This window comes from Triplophysa dalaica, chromosome 23 (genome assembly GCF_015846415.1).
Source record: "Triplophysa dalaica isolate WHDGS20190420 chromosome 23, ASM1584641v1, whole genome shotgun sequence".
Lineage (NCBI taxonomy): Eukaryota > Metazoa > Chordata > Actinopteri > Cypriniformes > Nemacheilidae > Triplophysa > Triplophysa dalaica.
The window spans coordinates 10,573,076-10,592,611 of NC_079564.1; the positions used below are offsets into that span (position 1 = coordinate 10,573,076).

General features: G+C 38.9%; 1 protein-coding gene across 2 annotated transcripts in view; it reads left to right on the plus strand.

Annotated features, from left to right (window-relative positions):
- The window catches only part of fars2 (phenylalanyl-tRNA synthetase 2, mitochondrial), a 107,077-nt gene that overhangs the window by 25,779 nt on the left and 61,762 nt on the right, over positions 1–19,536 (plus strand). Inside the window, exons 1-4 of one of the 2 annotated variants that reach the window (XM_056738985.1) lie at positions 5,279–5,361; positions 7,717–8,367; positions 8,756–8,918; positions 8,998–9,129. In XM_056738985.1, coding sequence (XP_056594963.1) covers positions 7,735–8,367; positions 8,756–8,918; positions 8,998–9,129 — 928 coding nt within the window. In that variant the 5' untranslated portion in view covers positions 5,279–5,361; positions 7,717–7,734. Of the gene's footprint in view, positions 1–5,278; positions 5,362–7,716; positions 8,368–8,755; positions 8,919–8,997; positions 9,130–19,536 lie in introns of those variants that run through there. The other variant, XM_056738986.1, reaches the window with a different exon arrangement.

Below are 19,536 nucleotides of genomic sequence, written 5' to 3' on the forward strand. Positions count from 1 at the left end.
CATGTTTGCACCCTGAATCTTAGTGTAAGGCAAACGTGATTGACTGAAGCATGATCGTGCCCTACTGGTCAACAAAAGCAGAAGTTTCCCTATCGGCTTGATTAGATAGTGGGCGGAGTCCACCTATTTGTGGATTTTGTGGACCTCTTGATGATAGAAATATTTAAAAATCCACAAATGCACAGAGAACGATCCACAAATGTGTGCACTAATCAACAAATGCATGCTGCAATTTACAAATGCACCGAAAGCGACCCCTAAATGAATACCATTAAAATATATCTGTAAAAAAAATGTGCAAATCTCATTCTATTTATTTGGGAATTCCATTCCTATTGTGGTAGACTAGCATATATTTATGGTTTGCTTTTTGTGCATATGTGGATCTAAAAGATTTTATTTTATAGATTTTTTATATTTATTATTTATTTATTTTATAGATTATATTATAGATTTATTTGCGTATCATATTATATTTATTCATAATAATGCAACCATTATGACCCCATTGTTTATTCACCAGTGGTGATATTTTGAAAGCAGGGTGAATGATTTAATGTTGATATATACATAGCTTAAAAAAATTGCTTCTTATTTTAATGTAAATTATCATTTTTGATTTTGGAAATATCAATGTCATCATTATGAGAAATCAAATGACACATTTGTCATTTGCTCAAGTCAACACAGTTGATACTGATGAATTATTTAGCCGGACCAATACTACCATAGACTGTTTATATAAGATCCATATTTGGTATTAACACCTTTATACAATAATTATGACAACCTCAGTCAGGATTTATTTTCCACTGTGCTTTTATTGCTGCTTGAGCAAGATTTTATATTTTTATTTACTTCTCATTTTCTTCCACTTGATTGAACATCTGAAAAGGGGACCGTGTATATTGGATGATGCAATGGTTTATGATGCATTTCATCTCTTATTTTATTACTGATTTATAGTATGTTATTGAATATTGAGATTTCATTCCTTTACCTATTTCTGAATCTGCATATGCTGAATTTGACAATTTAAAGGACTACGATTATGTGCTTTCTCATGAATCTCATCCATGCTGCTGGGGACTCACAGTACTTCACATTTTGTATATTTCCCTTATTTAACGCATCTGACACCCAAGAGATCCACAAACTGAACTGATTGTGTCAGGCAACAGAGCTTTACCAAATGTTCAGTGCTGAGTGTCCCAGCACAGAAGTTGAGAACCGGTGCAAAACTATACCGATTGCCTTAAAATGAACACATTCAAAGTCACAAAACACTAACTTTGGTATATTTAAACAAGAAAAGGAATAATTAGCTCGACTTGACATTACAATCGTATTTATCACCTGAAATCATCTGTCCTCATTTTCACACCACCTCTTCACTACCCCAGGGGGTGAACAAATCATGTTCTTATGTTGCATCGGAGCTATTTTTTCTGGGGCGATGCATCAGACGACATATTTCGCAGTTGCGTTACTGTAAGTTTGTCAAGTCAAATAATAATTTCAGCACGTCGTTGGAGGGACATGCGTCATGTGCTTATTAAGCATTTGCTGTAGACTTAATAATTATTTTATTTTATGTTATTGGTGTCTGTTTACTTTGAATTACTTGAAAAATTATGGATAAGCATGTATTATTTTCCCAATAGTGCTATGAAAGAAATATCTGTAATGGGAAAACTCTGGTGTAGAGCAATACTGAGCGTGAGCGTTACATGCGCATCTGCGTTCAACATGCTGTTCCATTCCATTGCATGCTGTCTGACTGTTTTTGTACTTTTCCTGTACGCTTTTCAGTATTGACATTATCTCAACTGCAGTATGTGTCTAAGCGGTATTGCGGTCTTCATTCCATTCAGTGTGAAGCTCAGAACCAGACTCTGTTAAATCAATTGTTCACATCATTCTCAACGCCCGTACTACCATCGCATATCGTGCGCATGACAATCCATAAACCCATCAGACCACAGTATGACAGGCTTCTCCAGTTTTTGACTTTGCAACGAGGTTGAAACTTTTGAGAAAAGTCTTTCGCACGGGGGTAAAAATAGTGCACCTGGCTGCATTCATGCTGGGCTTTTGCAGGTGGGTGGATGACCTTTGACACCCCAGCACACACCGAGAAGCAGATGTGATCAGGTACAGGAACATGAGAGTGACTTCATTAACCTCTGAGCTCGCTCGACGGGTCTAATTAATACAGTCTACTTACGTTGCACTGTTGGTGTAATAGTTCAGATGTTGGCCTTCTCGTATTATCTAGTCTGGTGTCCCTATCACACCACAAACCAAAATAGTCCTGAAGTGTGGACACAAACCTGCCCCAAACATGCATTTATTGCTTTGAAATACAGGGTGTAAGTATACGAGGGTTATATTTTAGCTAAATTATTATGGGTATGGGTGGCAAAATTGTAAGTGTTGGCCAGAAACTTGCTTGAGTGAAAAATGTTTCCACGTTAGATTGAATTTAAGAACATAATTCATTTTATGGCTTTTTATTAACTGATTAAATCAACAGACAGTGGAGCAATTAAATCGACTTGGATGCACAAACTGTGCTACACACATTTCTTTAAAGATGCAGCTTTTAGGAGCTTTAAGGGTTAAAATCAGTGCTCGAATGAAACCAAGTCTTATGGGGGGAAACTATATACTATTTATAAAATACAGGCTTACATAAAGAACAGGCTTCTTTTACTGTTTTTTGGATCAAATCAATGCCGGCTTGGTGAACAGAAATGACTTTTGAACAGTAGCGTACGCCCAACAGAATAATTCTAGCATTACCAAGTTAGTATTTACTATTTTCCCTAAGAACAACTGGATGATTGAAACTTTATGATTATAATGTTTCTTCCAAAGGACTTGTTTGAATGCAACGGTCTCCTAGGTTTAGCTGTCTTTACACGTGGGGCGGGTTGTTTTAAATTTAAAGAGACATGACAACCAGCCCATAAACAAACTTAATATAAATTATTGTAAATAATTAATTCACGAAATTTACAATATCGATAGCATGAATTTAATCACATTTGTCATTATCATTTTTACTCAAATAAAAATATCTGTGGGACCCCTCTAAGTCTATTTTTTACTTCTTATGGGGGGTCCCTAATGCCTTATGGGGGTCCCGGATCCCCCCAGTCCCCCTTCAATTCGAGCACTGGTTAAAATCAACAAAAAACACAATTCCTGAATCAAAATAATGCAATTAAATTGTAGTAAAACATGCCCTATGTCAATCGTAAGAAAACATTTAAACACTATAATCACGTTTATCCCATTTAAAGTGTGCATGAAATAAACCGATAACGTGCCACGAACTGACCCGCAGATTTGTATAACGCAATAATAACGCAATATTTCTACTTCCATAAATAACCATGAAAATCATCTATACTAAGGTGCTTTAAATTGAACATGCGTATATAAATATATATATATATATAATGGCATGAAACAGAAGTAGCAGTATTTTCCGAGTGTGACGGTCCTGAAATGAGAAAAAAATGTAGGTGGTGACTTGATTTCATCAATCTTGAACTTACTGGATCGTTGTCAATCCCTCATTGCTGTAATCTTTTCCCAGGCAGAAATTAATCTTTTATGCCGTTACATGTGACAGGAAGTGAGGAGAGGTTGTTTCGAGGGGGGAGGTTAATATTTTTGATTAAGGATTATGAGGGCACATGAACTTAAAAGAAAAATATCTGACATTTTGTTGCGTTGTCGGAATTCTGAATGAACAAGTCATTGTCTACATTCGTTTCTTACTGTTTACCCACAATGCAGTCAGATTTTGAGTGTTCATTCACTAATTCACTATTTCCTATGATACAACAACATGAGTCGACTGCCTGATTAAAATCACCTGGAGGAAACTGAAAGTTAACACCACAAAAGTTTGTTTATACACTTGTGTTTATTTTTGTTGAGTTATTTTCTACTTTTAAACAATAAACAGATTAAGTTAATGTGATAGATAGTTGTGTTTTAAGCAAATTTAATAGACTTAATAAACATATTTGTAAATAAACTTGATCTAGCAGTTGTTTTGTTATTATAAACAAACACAATAAAAGTGACAAATAAGGTGTAATATAAGCAAAAGCTTTATGATTATGACAAGTCATGTTTATGACAAGACAGTCAGACGTAGGCTATACGTCAGTTCCGAAATCACTCTCTCAATTTTATTCACTTCTTCCCCATATATCGGACCATTTAGCATTTGCAATATAGGGAACTAAATAAATGAGTGGCCGAATGAAAAAGGGACCGAATTCGGGTGCAACCACAACAATCTTCTTTTCTCACTCCATACAACAGTACACTTAAAATCATGATTTATAATTTGATCTTTTGGGGACAATTTCAGGGAAAATATCATGTTTGACATCATTTGGCTTTCACTCGCTTAAACATAAAGTAACATGCAATTTTATGTTCCAAACAGAGATGGTGACAGACAGGCAAACGGTTAACACTTAACTTTAAGGAACCTTTGTTAAACATGTATTTACTGTAGCATATAATATAAATTATGCAAACATGTAATTTAACCTATGGCCTGGTTTCACAGACACGGCTTAGCTTAAACCAGGACTATGCCTTAGTTGAATTATGATATTTTTTTCACATTTATAAAAATACCTTAGAAGAATACATTACTGGTGTACATCTCGAGACAAAACAATGGCACTGTTATATTTAAAGATATGTCTGAACAAGTTATATTCAGTTAAAACAAGTCACACATTCATTTTAGTCTGGGACTAGCCTTAAACCTTGTCTGTTTAAATGGGCCTATAAGTACATGTACTTAAATATATATTTACACTATAACACAATTAAAATAAAGTATGTACACTACATGTGTTTGCACTGTCATGTTTTTTATATGAATATAGTGAAGTTGGTTGGTCTCAATGACACCCATCTGTGGTACAGTGGCAAAACAATGGTTTTACCCGGTGCAGCATCTTAAACACTGTCATACTGCATCGGCTCTGCAGTGCAACACATCTTTTATACGTGTGACTCAACACAACACTCTTACCCCTGACAGCATGCATGTGTACTTGTAAGATCATAAGTTTCACTGCTTGACAATTCTTCTGTTTTGTGCCGCTCGCCAAAGAGAGCGAGGAAGAGTGATGACTGAAGAAAAAAAATGAGTCACAACTTTTCCTCACCCTCATAAAATATTGCTTGGCCGAGGCAAATATTTGCGCTGGCCTGAGAGAAAGAACTGTTAGTGTGAGATAAATACAGCGCTGTTCTCCCCTGTGTCCTGAGCGCAGCCGGCACCTGAACCAAACCTGCAGCCTGCTAGATACTGAGGTGAAAGTTTCTGAAAGTTTACCAAAAATAAAAATTCTGTTCATTTATTCATCCTCATGTCACTCAAACCTGTGCATGACTCATTCTTCTGTGAAACACAAAAGAAGATATTTTGAGAAATGACTGTGTGGTTTTGTGTCCATAGAATGGAAGTCAATAAGGGGCAATATTGTTTGGCAACCAACTTTCTTCAAAATGTCTTCTTTGGTATTCAGAAGAAGATCTGGTGCGGCACATATATGGCTTGGCTATAAAATATGCAATATTTGTTGCTAAAATCAAATGGGCCAATGAGAGACCACACGCAATGATGCTGCTCCTCCAATAAATCACATCTCCAATGTCTAATGACACCAGGGTTTCAACGCGGAACGTGACTGTTATCAGCTCTCACTTTAATGTGCGTTCGGTACCAAAAAAAGCAAGCTGTGCCTTGTCTCTCTGTTTGTGCGGACGTGAGCTCTCACCTGTTATTTCCATCAGCTGTCTCCCAGGGTCTCTCCTCCTGTGTCACGTGTTCAAACAGGCACGTTGCATCTCACGGAGGATGTCTGAAGTTGAGTCCCTTGCGCGTGAACTCGTCTGACATCCGTGTAATGTAATCTAAATCTCGCACCGCTCCACAAAGGGCCCAGCGTTCCCGGGAACATCCATTGTTAAGTACATCAGCATCTGCTGGCAGAGCAATCTGGGGAGAACCGAAAGCCTTTTACAGCGGCTGGCAGGAAATGACATGAGAGTTCATGCATATGCTTTTAACGTGCCACTGTATCTACACTAGCTTCATATTTGTGTTGAAGATGTGCTAAACTACACATTTCAAAATCCACTAGTCTAGGTTTACTGTTCAAATACTCTGGCTAAAAGTCAACACAAAGCACTGTTTGCACTCGAATGTCCTATTTAATGAGGAGAAAATGTTACACCGTGTTCACACCGGACGCGACCGACGCGACATGACACTCGGCTTATTCTAAAGGGATTCTCACGTCGCATCCATCGTGGACAAAATTATTAATTAAAATGGATTCTAATGTGTTTCATTTTGTCGTGTCGCGTCCGGTGAGCCGACATGATTTTACCAGTTGAAATAGATTGAGTTGTGAAAGTGTGCGTTGGGTTATGTATTTCTTTATTTGGAGTAGGAATAAGGAGGTAATTTAGATTCATGATTTTTCTTCATCGGACAGCGATGAAACGCATACGAATAATGTAACTGACAGATACTAGACAAACGAGTCCTCTTAAATAACCGTACGCTTTTATTGCAACCATCAGAGTCCTGCGAACGAAATGGATTATGCAATCACAAAGGGAACACTGCTTACGGCAGATGTTATGAAGCTGGACAGTAATTATCTTGAAATGTGTTGTTGAAGGTGGTGAATTGATTACAAAAGTGGCGCTTTGATGGTTATAGCTGCAGCGCTTGATTAAACACAGTGAAAACAATGTTGTAAAAAAGTTATATACGTTCTTTTAGAAAATCAAAGAACGCTATCGACCAGTGAATCATTTTGTTTTCATTGGGAAGGCAGACGTGTCTTTAGGGATGGAGAATATGTGTAATTCAGTATAAAATCACTTAACGTTTCATTAATTTCAACTTTGTTAAAGGGATAGTTAACCCCCAAAAAATGCTGTCACCATTTACAATGTTTCAAACAACTTGATGGTACGCAAATGATGACATAATTTACATTTTCTATCCCTTTAAGGCTGCAAACTGCACTTTATCGCAATCTCTGTTTGAAACATAAAATTTCAGGTTACTTTAGGTACTTTTCTTTACGTAAATTAAAGTCAAATTATGCCAAATTGACTGATTTGTTTATGTACATGCTTAACGACATTATGTTTTACAAAACGTACAGATTGCAGCGTTAATGGTTTGTCTTAAACATGAAGTCTAAAACACTAAATGAATAAAATAGAATAAATAAGGGCCTGATCAGACAGAACGCGTCTTTTGCTGTGATACGCGCCTCTTTTGAATTGTTTTCAGTTAGCAGGGAGTTTCAGCTAATATGACAGTTACTGGCAACTAGAGGGCTCGCGCTTCAGTCCTTGACTGACAGTACAGCTGTTTCGGTTGTTGCCCAGCAACATAAAAATGCTGCATGATGCTCTTTTCATTAAGTCACTGAAAAAGCAGCACGTTCTGTGTGATCGCCCCCTAATGCACCAATCTTGACAGCTTCACTTGTTGGCATCACTTATTGTTTGGACAGTTTGGTGGATGACTACTCTACAGTCCTGTTCCATTCCTAACAACCACTAACTTTTTATCACTTTGAAACAGAAATGTAAAAAGATGATTCATTAACTTATATTATTCTGCTTTTCTCCTTGCAGACTTATGGACCATCTACTATGAGATTATACTGTAGATCTTTCACTCTCCTCCCATTCCTCCAACACACAACCCGCCATCGGCCGTCAAACTGTCGACAGACCGATGCCCTTGCTGTATCCCACAGACTCCTGCCCTTCAGGGGGCTGTCCACAGATGGCTCCCCTCAGCCCAGAATTTGCCCAAACTCTGTCGAAGTTCTGGGACATGTCTACCCGCGAGATGACATGACCAACGTGACAGCGAAAGTCTTATCTAAAGTTGGCTGCCAGTTGCACAACCGTCCGCACCATCCCTTGTGGCTTATTAAAGAACGCATCAAAGACCATTTCTACCAGTCTTACGTGGGCCGCTCGGGAAACCCGCGCTTTTCGGTACATGACAATCTCAGCCCGGTAGTGACGGTGGAGCAAAACTTTGACAGCTTGCTCATTCCTCCAGACCATCCTAGTCGAAAAAAAGGAGACAATTACTACCTGAACCGCGCGCACATGCTGCGGGCGCACACCTCCGCCCATCAAAAAGAGCTGGTGAGCTCGGGGCTCGACTGCTTCCTTCTGGCTGGAGATGTGTATAGGCGAGATGAGATAGACTCCAGTCACTATCCGGTTTTTCACCAGATGGAGGGAGTACGACTTTTCTCAAACCATGAGGTTGGGATCTTTATCTGCCCTATTTGCGTGACGTAGGGAAGCGTATTTATAGCAATGAATGAATGCAATGTTTTAATGAATAGGATGTTGAGGTGTTGCACAGATATCATGATGAAATCATAATGCAATCTTTCTGGGAATGCAACTGAACGTGAAAGTTTGAGACCGCTTGTTAAAACAGGTGGAATTGCAAAATGAAGGTTTTGTCAGCATTTAGTCACCTTCACATTGTTCCAAACACAGAGAATGGACTGTCACGCTCCAAAAATGACAAGCATTGAAATCAAAATACCATAGATTTTTGTTTATACTGTGGTAAATTTAAGGGCATCCATACTCTAATCATAGTTTTTTGGGTGAACTTTTTCCTTTACGACTTACCTTTTAGCTTTTCGCCAAAGTGGAGAATGGTGAGGACCTGTCGCTGTTTGAGCGTGCTGGTCACCATACACATCAGAAACAGGAAACACACACACTGGAGGCTGTCAAACTCGTGGAGTTCGATCTGAAACAGACACTCACACGTCTCACGCGACACCTTTTCGGTGAAGGTAGGAATCCTGCGCTATTCACACTTTGCATCTTCGCTTCTTTGGTCCAGCTCTCCATCTGTTTGTTCTCGTGTTTCAGATTTGGAAATCCGCTGGGTGGACTGCTACTTCCCCTTCACACACCCCTCCTTTGAGATGGAGGTGCGCTTTCAAGGTGATTGGCTGGAGGTGCTGGGCTGTGGGGTCATGGAGCAGGAACTGGTCAACTCAGGTTTGTGAACACACAAATTCATACACCACTGCAAACCAAACTGAAGTCATGTATAATGAAAGATGATGATTTGAGGTGACGCTGCTACAGTCCAATTGATGGCAATTTTATTCAACTTTATGCTTGAGAGCAATGGCATGATGCGTTCACAAAATGGGAGGGCAGATGTGGAGCTCAGGTGAACCCAGTCCAGACTGGAACATCCTTCACATTCATTATAAAGGTTGTTTACCCCAGGGATGATAATAGTCAAGATAGTTTTTTAAAGAATATAAGATAATATTCAGCTCTGGTAGATTGGATGTTGCAGAGTAGCAGTATAAGCAGGATAGTCTTCATCTAGCCACCACAAACCCATTAGTAGGATATGATATCCCTGATCACCATGTGGGGCTTTATTTTGTGATAACAACTGTCTGTATGTACATTATCCCATGCTTAAAATGTTGCCAAGATTAAAGGAGTCATGGCATGGCTAGTTAGTTAAGGATGCTAGCCCATGCTAGTTGATACTCTTTATTGGCGTGTATTGTTGTGATTTTTTTAAGCCACAATGTATAAAGCACAAATATTTAATGAATAATTTCTTTTTTGAGGCTTTAAGCAGGCCGTCAACTAAAAGTACCTTTAATGTACATGTCATGTGATCAGTCACTCCGTGTGGCTTAAAGGAATAGTTCATCTTCAAAATGAAAATGGGGTCTTCTGCAGAAGAAAGAAAATCACACAGGTTTGAAAAGATAAGAGGGAATGTAAATAATGACAGAATTTTCATTTTGAAGGTGAACTATTTATCCTTTGTTCATGAAGATGGCATCATACATCCAGCGCTGAGCGCCACAGCTGAGCCACTGCCATTGAGACGAATGGGGTTATCAATGAATACTTCTCTCATGGTATATAAGATCTTCTTGGTGTAGATGGGCATCACACTAGGGTTCAGAACACAAGTTTATAAGAGTGGAAGACATGAATGAATGCTTACTAAGTGCTTAAATAAGCATCTACAGACCGGTAAAATGGTTTAGTGTTCACTGCTTGTCCTTACAGTAGCTAAGACGCTGTCTTTAAAAAAGAAGATGTAGGAAACAGATGGCCACACCTTTTAAAGGCATTCTGCCTCTGCCAGAAGATGGCAGTGTTGTGCAGTGCAGTGTAAAGTAATCAGCCCTGATGAAGTGAATGGGACCGTCCCACAGGGGAGAGCCAGGCAAACCAATAAAGGGGGAGGGGACAGACACGCGTGACTGCAGAGACATGCTTTTCCTCCCCGGGGACGGGCCCAGGATGACCGCCCCTCCCACTCCACTGGTCCACTTCTCACTGCCACTTAATTCCTCAATCTCATCTGCACTCTTCATCGATCCAGTCTGTGTTAAACAGCACAGCTTCCTCCCGCCGTCTGCTCGCCAGACACGCGGTACATGTAACAGCCAATTAATGACAGCGGCACTCAGATGTACAGTGATCTCTGTTTTGTACCTTACTGCTCTGTTAACTTTTCTGAACATAACATTTGAATATATGACCTGATGGTGATTGAAAGATTCAGATTCGTACGTTACACTTAGTGTTGAAGCATCACCTTTTATAGAGAAAAATAGATGCTTTATGGATATTATGATATTTTTTATACATATTAACCAGTATAATCAGGAGGAAAAACAAGAAACAGAAACATGATTTTGGGGTCCTTCTCTGGGTGTACTGGTTATATTTGGTATTGTGGTTTATTATTTGTATTAGTTTATTTTTGTTAATCTAGTTGTTTAAGCTATTCATTCAACTCATGAGATCTCAGTCATGTCAGCGATGAATGAACAAATGTAGGCCATTCATTTTTTATCTCTTGAATTTTAACAGTCTTCATTTCGTAGGACTCGTTATATCTCTGTATGGACTGAAATGCAAAAGTATTCCATATGTTTCTATATATTTTTCTATATATATGCTTGTTCATATAAGTGGTTATTATCGATGTATTATAAGTATATATATGTATATATAATAGGTCAGTGGTTCATAAACGGTGGGCCACAGATTTTGTGGCATTTTATGAAATATAGAAATGTACAATACATTTTATGCCATCAAGCGTCAGAAAAATAAGACCAACAACAAAATGAATTGATGTTACGGAATTGTATAACTGAATGTGTTTTTGGTTTGTTTAAAACTCAAGATTATAAGTCTTTATTTGGGAACCACTGATCCAAGTGTCCTCTTCATAACAAAAATACTTCTCTCCGTCCTTTCCTCTGGTACTCTTGTGCTCTCTGGCATTTTGAGTCTGTCAATAATTGAAAGCTTTTCTATCTAAAGGGTTGTCTTAAAAGGCCTCCGTCCCTCTCATACTTTATTTCTTATTCTTAATTCCACCCTTCCGATCTCTCTCTTTATCGGACCACTCATGGTCAAGCACGTGTCTTCCGTTGTGCTGGAACACTCTTAGTCCCTTGCGTTATATTGGCAACACGTACAGTTTCTTGAAAATAGCTTTCTATTTATAGCCTCTTACATCCTACAGTTTATATCTCATAGTTCTGAAGCAGAGGGGTCGGCCTCCATAATTGTAGACTGAGAACAGGACCAGTTTCTCGCCAAAATGTCACGTTTTGCAAAACTTGGCAAACGTTTTGTCGCCGCAAGGACACCTGTAATCCCAATTTGATTGGACCTTAGTAGAAGTTGGTGTCTTTCGTGGTGCCGTGCCTGACAGGAGTACAGATTACTGAGTCTGCGTCTCGCTTCCTGTTCTCTGTGTCTGTACTCAATCACTGCTTTATCCCTGTGTACACCCACTCGAGTGGCAATGCATATTCACAAGTGAGTAAACAAAGCCCTCATGTCTTCAGACAGCTGTCAACAGGGCTTCCTCAAGGTTTTGCTGCTCAGACGAATGCGCTCACGGGCGTCTTTTTGGCAGCATGTGACCAAGCAGTTCCTTCCTGTCTAGGTTACGGGTCATATTTAATAAGGGTTTGCGTCGGGAAGAGATTTTAACGAATGTTGACAAACCCACACAATTTCTGTCAAAGATAAGGTCTTATTAACCAAATATCTGTCAGAGGCTGGTTAAATGAGCCTCGCGCCAACATTGAAGACCTCCATTATTTTGGGGACAGTAGTTAGTTTCCATCAGCATGAATGTTGAGGTATTAGGGTTCGGCTTTACATGGATCTACTGTATATCATAACTGTGTAGACATCCGAAAAAATGGCTTTACAAAACTGTTCTAATATCTGTAACATTATTTTGTTTTCCTGAGGTGGTATTTCAAAGTACAGAAATGGTGGAACATTGTGCTTTCTGTTATATCTTTTAAAAGTTTTGGTGACGTCTGTATAAATGGTTCTAGAGTTTAAGCAGTTATACACAGTATGACTAAATGACATTAAAATCAATATTAAGCGTAATGTACAACCCAATTTTCACTTGAGTTAAATTACGTAAATTATTTTTTATAATTTTTATAAATTATATCTCACAAGAATTCATAATTTTTTATATTTTTATTCATTTTTTATTCGTACGGTGTGAATTGTACAAAAACGTACGATTATTAGAAAAAAGCCATACTAAAGCCCCTCCCCTAAACCTAATCGTCACTGGCACAAAAGCAAATTGTACTAAAACTTTTCAAATACGTTACGAATTAGCTACCTCGTAAACTAGTTAAGAATTGCCGTAAGATTGTGTTGGATATTCAGAGTGACAAAAATGTAGGTCAAAAATTGATTTTGGCTACCTTGAATTATTTTGATCATGAAAAGCAGGGTCACAGTGATGTTAGCCAGGCAAGAACGTTACAATTTCATGAATGACTACAAAGTATTCTTCGACAATAGCCTGTGTATAAGAGTACTGTAGTATTGTAGGTTCAATTCTGATTTCTTGTTGATTTGTAATGTAGATTCCTTGTTTCATACTTAAACACGACTTTACTCATGGCAGATCTGATGTTATTAAAAAAGTTTAATATGATTTACTCGGTTTACTCTGTTTGTACTCTGAATGCTGTAGTGGAGTGGATTTTTTCACAACTGCTGACGAACTGACTGTCCTCTGCATCGACTGTCGTCACACAGAAGCAAATGCAAACTTGTGCGTACTCAATCTCCTCTTTGACTTCTCTCGATGTCCCAGCCCTCTCCTCCCTGCTTCCTCTCTGGATTGCAGGGATGCTGTCAATCCACTGTTCTCCTTCACCCCTCCCATTCTCATTTTCACTCTTCCAAACTCTCTCTGAGCCTTTCTTCACTGCGGCAGAGCGGAGTGTGTGCGTTGCTATGGCAACTTCCCATTCAGTCCTCTCGCACCCCCTCCCTTTACACACCCCTCCACACTCATACATTCCCTCTTTTCCCTTCAGAACAGAGAGACAATAAAAAGCTGCCAGCAAGACGGCATTAAGCGCAAACGAGGACGAGCGAGGGCGAGAGAGAAAAGAAAGAGAACCAGCCATCCTGGGAAGTTGAAAGGTTATTTATTCGTCTCCGAGCGTGACCGCCATATGCTAAGCGCGGCGTAAGTGTGCCAGAGGTGGTGTGTTTGGTTTAGGGGTGGAGCTTGACTAATGAAAGGGGAGGAGGGGAACTGGTGCGGCGCTGGGGTTGGGCGGTGGATCCACTTAGTTATTCATTAGAGCGCGGCGTGTAATCCCTGGATGCATCGATTCTGAAGCGGGCCCAGAACAGAGCCCTGTGGGACCTTGCCGGAGCGGTCCGCAGCATATGGGACCCGTGTTAATGACGGCACGCGTCAGCGGCGTTGGTGAGGTTTAGTCACACCCCAGAGGGCGGGGGGCCCGGGGAATGTGATTAAAGCCGTGTTTGGTGACAATTAACGGCCCTTCAAGTCACGCGTCCAGGGGCCTTTGGGACTGCAGGGGAGCGGGGGCGGCTGGTATGTGGGGAAGGTACCAGCTGAGCTCCCATTCTGGTTCAGGTGGCACATTCAATCTTAGGCTTAATCCTTAAAACCCCCCGCCCTCCCACACTGAATAAATCATGTGCCAGTTGTGACGGCTCCTGTTCAAGCGTTTGCTCCCTCACACACGCATGTGTCTTTGGCCTCATTACAGCATGTCTGTCAGGATGCTGGTTTTTTGACGAGCTGGCGTTTTTTTTAATCAGTCAGCTTTCGCTCCTCTCGCTCTCCCCCCTTCCTGTTTTCTTTGTCTCTTGGTTTTCATATGTAATGGTGCTTTATTGGTTAGATAAATAATGTACATCTGGACTATCAGAGCAGATGAAAATTACATGATTGGTATGATTTAAATAAATGGACATATCACAAAAAAATCTGAAATATCTAAAGATTTGAAATAAGAAGTGGTGAAGTTTATAGAAGGCCGATTTTATTTTATAGTATGACACAAATTGCATGGCAATTCTGAATCTTCCAGAGCACAAAGAGTCTGGAACAATGTCTCTTTTAAAATAAAACTAGTCTATCTATTCATTCATCCGTCTCTCTCTCTCTTTTATTCACACAGACAGAGACCTTTCTATTTCTTAAAAAGGCAAACACACATTCACACTCAGTCACAGTTTCCACGTCTTGTCTCTCGGGTTTGCACTGTTAGAGCAAACATTTGTTTGTGCACTGTTCCATTTCAGACCTCTCTCCCAAATAGAATATAAAAGGGGCAAATAAAACGACGTTTTATCAGACGTTTAAGCGGACATTCGTAAGGAAAAAAGGTAAAGAGGCAATGGAGAAGTAGAGGAAAATGAGAAAATGTGTTCTTCTCTGTTTCCCTTCATCATGTTCTGTGTTTTTCTGGCCTACTTTCTGAAATGAAGGCTTTGTGGTAGTGCCTGGGGCTTGCATTGTGTAATGAAGAGAAAATTACATCTAATTTTTACGAGCACCAACAGCAGCTATTGATATATACCAGTAGCGAGCCCTAAGGGACATCTGTGATGGCCTAAACTATTGTGAAAAATATTTTAAAAATGTTTAAATATTATCACAAGTTGTCGATTTACCCGATTAGATATGTATATTTTACTTCCTGGATTGATGGGGACTCTACCAACGTGAGATTTCCAAGTCTCACGAGAGTAATTCAAGATCATGGAGCAGTCGCAGTTCTTGTAACACCCGCAGTACCAGATCCTACCACGCCCCTTGCACCAGAGCCTCTTCCTTCACTTCCTCACACGTCATCTCCGGACTTTTAGTTATGGACTACACTTCCCAGAACTCTGTGCACTCTCTCATTATCCCAATTATAGTCACTGCACTCAACCATCCACACCACATATATTCGGCACTCTCCCAGTCACCATTGTCTGGTCTTGTTGTTTCATGTTCCGACACATTTACCTCGACTCCCTTGGATGCCTTTGTAAATACCCGTGGATGTTTCTCGTTTACGGTACCTGTGGATGTTACCTGTTCCTGTTTTCTGTGGATGTTTCCTGTTGCCTGTTTTTCTGTGGAGTTTCACAAATAAAGTGGTGTTGATTTAGTTGGTCGTCATGGTATTGTCTCCCTTAAGTGTGTCATTACAGTTCTGTGATGTCATATGCTGTCTGCGTAGCCTGCACATGCTGCAAGAATCGAACGTATGCTTATGTGGGAGGCCTTCGAAGAGGCTACCCCTGACAGTACAATCATAAATCAATGAGAGAATGTTTTTTTGAGGGCAGTTAAACTGACCAATCATATCATCTTTCTAAATGGGCGCGCTTTGTGTTTGCTTACGTTTTGCCATCTGGGGAGTTGTTCGCAAGCAGTCTTGTGATGCGGAAAAAGCACCAGAAGTTGGTTTGCCAACTGCCATAAAACTTCAAAATACATGCGGAAAACTTCATTCAAAACAGAATGTTAATTAACTTTATCGAGTCTCGAGAAAAAATGAGAAAAGCTGATAAACATTGTTCAATCAAAACAACAGGAGGAAGTCTTTGTAATGAAGTAATTTAATCATCAAATTGTAAGTTATTTATTAGTCCGCAGTGCCTCCATTCATTCTGGTTGCAGATGTGCACAGTTGTTTATGTTGCTAAGTTTTTTTTGAGATGCGTGATTCTGACCGTGGTCAGTTTTAAATTTAACATATTGTGCATATTTGCACTAATTCTGCATAACCAGGGCCATTTGTTCAGATAAAAGGCAAATTACCTTTGGTCAATTCCATACGTTTAGTTCACTGTACCAGTTTAATATTACGATTTATTATAACCATAGTTTTTATGCATATTTGTAATGCGTAAATGATTCAGATCATCAAACAATTCTTTATATTACACAAAGAAAACCAGAGTAAATACAAGATGGAGGTTTTAAATGATGGTTTTATTTATTAAGGGGAAAAATCCAAACTTTTCTGACCTTTCTGGCAATTTCACTAGCCACACTCAAGCCTAAATACTGCCAAAGCTGTTGAATCAAGAAATCACTTACAGTCTGACAAACTGAAGTAGTCTGAAAGATCTCAAATAGCAACACATCATGCTGCGATCTAAAGAAATTCAAGAACAGATGAGAAACAAAGTTATTGAAATGTATCAGTCTAGAAAGGGTTAAAAAGCCATTTCTAAGGCTTTGGGACTCCAGCAAACCACAGTGAGAGCCATTATCCACAAATGAAGAAAGCATGGTAGAAACTACATAATAAATTCCATGCAAGGGGACCCACTGTGTATGTGGATAGAAATAGCTCATTCTAGATAATAAAAACACTTCATTATAAAAGTTTTTTAGACAGTCATGTATATTATATTGCATTTCTGTCAAGAGATCCTCCAAAAATTACACACAGCACCTTTAATATATTTGTTTTTATAAGAATTATAATTGATTTAATACATCTGTATTTTAGTCTTTTTTTTGTTACATGCCGATTCGAAAAATACGTTTTCAATTCACTTGTTGAATATTAATTTACATACAATTATTTGTGTTATTTATAGAACATATTGAAGAAATCCACACTCGCTGCACAATTAATAGACACACCTCTGTCTATTTGAGTTGCAGAGTTCCTAAACGTTTTTTTCTATGTACCTTAACACAATATTCACAAAGACACTTTGAGAGTGCTGTCACTCAAATGCATATAAATCGGTAACAAAGTTTAGGTAACCCTGCTCATCATCACTTAGCATCATTTCTTGTGCCTTTTGAGTGGCATCCATTACGTCCCTGCATGATGTCTCTCCACATCTGAACGTCTTTGGGCGGGTGTGTGGGAGCATGCACATATTAGCACAGCTCAGCTACTGAACTGCTTGACTCAGCAATCAATGAGGCCGATGCTGTCGGAATGACAAACAGGTGTGTTAACCACTGGCACCATGCCCACCTGAAGCCATCTTCAACCTGATGGCGAAACAACAGCACACTTGGGGAGGAAAGCACCTTTCAGAGCGAAAGCAAATGTCAAAGTTGCTTTTAAATAAACTCAAGGGAGTTGTTAGTAGGATGTTTCTAAAAGGATGCTAGATAGCAAACGTATTGATAAACACCTTTGAAAGACTCTAAGGGGTTAAATAATGTGTTCATTGTGTGGTGTCAGAGCCAAAGTGCTGAATCAACAACTTTATAGTTCTCAGCAGTTATGCAGACCTGTTGCCTGAAAAAAAGTCCTGATCTATTGTGCAAGAAACTTATTACAGCTTATTCATCTTAGTCACTGAATATTTTAATGTCCGGATGTCAGAGACACCAAACTTAGGATGGTCCTAGATTCCACACATACACATGTTCGACTTTCAGTTGTGATATAATAATTTGAATTGATATATGTGCTGATCTCAGCAACAGTTTGGACCAAAATGAACATTCTTTTTTCTCAGACTTTTTCAGGACTCTTAACCCTTATGCGGTCTTCAGGGTCTTTTTGACCTGCAAATGACCTTTGCTTCAAAAAAGTTATTTTTTTCCAAATGGCATGAAACTTTATACGATGGTCAACAAATAATACAAATTTAAAGATATCTTGATTTTATGGTAGTGAGAAAAATGTCACAATCATGGTCTTCGCATTGAAAATAGACAAAGTTCATCCTCAAAATTAGAAACAACTTGGAACATGTGTAGACAGAAATGAAGTGGCAGACATTTAACTATGCACAAAACATTGAGAGAGAAATAAAAGATGAGACAAAACAATTTAGCACAGACACACAGTTCATTTACAGTTAGTAACTAATATTTAGATTACATTTTTTTAATTATATGGAAAACAAATGATAAACTCTAAAGACTCCAACTTTTCTCTTTGTAACATCTTGATCGGGTTTGATTCTAATCATAATGTAACATAATTGAAAAAAAATAATTGTAGAAAAATGCTTAACTTTAAAAAAAGTATTTTAATATATTTTATAATTGTGATTTCATAATATGTATGAATAATACTGTATGAATCTAATCTATAATATGAATCCAACTGAAAAACGTGTGAAAATATATGTTTCAGTAGGTCTAATAGCACAAATAGTGGAGCTCTGCAGCCATATACTTTTTTACTTTTAAAACTGCATTTTCCAAAAGATGGGCCAAAATCTTACACTAAACCATGTAAAATGACCAATGTTATCCTCATAAATGAATTTTGATTAAAAACCTATTTATATAAACCTACTTATTTATATACATTTTGGGAAAATATCACAAATCTTCGCTTCACACCTCCAGGGTTGGGGGTTCGATTCCCGCTTCCGACTTGTGTGTGTGGAGTTTGCATGTTCTCCCCGTGCCTCGGGGGTTTCTCCGGGTACTCCGGTTTCCTCCCCTGGTCCAAAGACATGCATGGTAGGTTGATTGGCATCTCTGGAATAAATTGTCCGTAGGGTGTGAGTGAGTGAGTGAATGAGTGAGTGTGTGTGCCCTGCGATGGGTTGGCACTCCATCCAGGGTGTATCCTGCCTTGATGCCCGATGACTCCTGAGATAGGCGCAGGCTCCCCGTGACCCGAGGTAGTTTGGAAAAAGCGGTAGAAAATGGAATGGAATGGAATCACAAATCTTCCCAAAACTGCACAAATGTGAAGTAAAAATTTTATTAAACAGAAAAGAAAAACAACTATTTTGTTAGAAAATTACATTTTGTTGCCTTGGGTCTCTAGAGACCCCACGACCATGAATGTACACCCAAAAAACAAAGACCTCATAGGGGTTAAAACAATTAGATTTTTTTTACGGTTGACAAAACTTGTCTCGACACCGTTCTTGTGCACTAAGACAATATGCAATATGCATACACTCAGTTGTTGAAATTACAATCTTGCGTGTTTGTGTTTGGTAAATTACCATAATTAACCACCAGCATCCAAACAAATTTCACCTGCCAGGAGTTTAAAATCGTAATTGTTAATCATCATAAAGTTTTGTGTGTAAATCATTTTCTCTTCCTTCATGTTTGCCATTTCACCTGAAGAGCTCATTGAC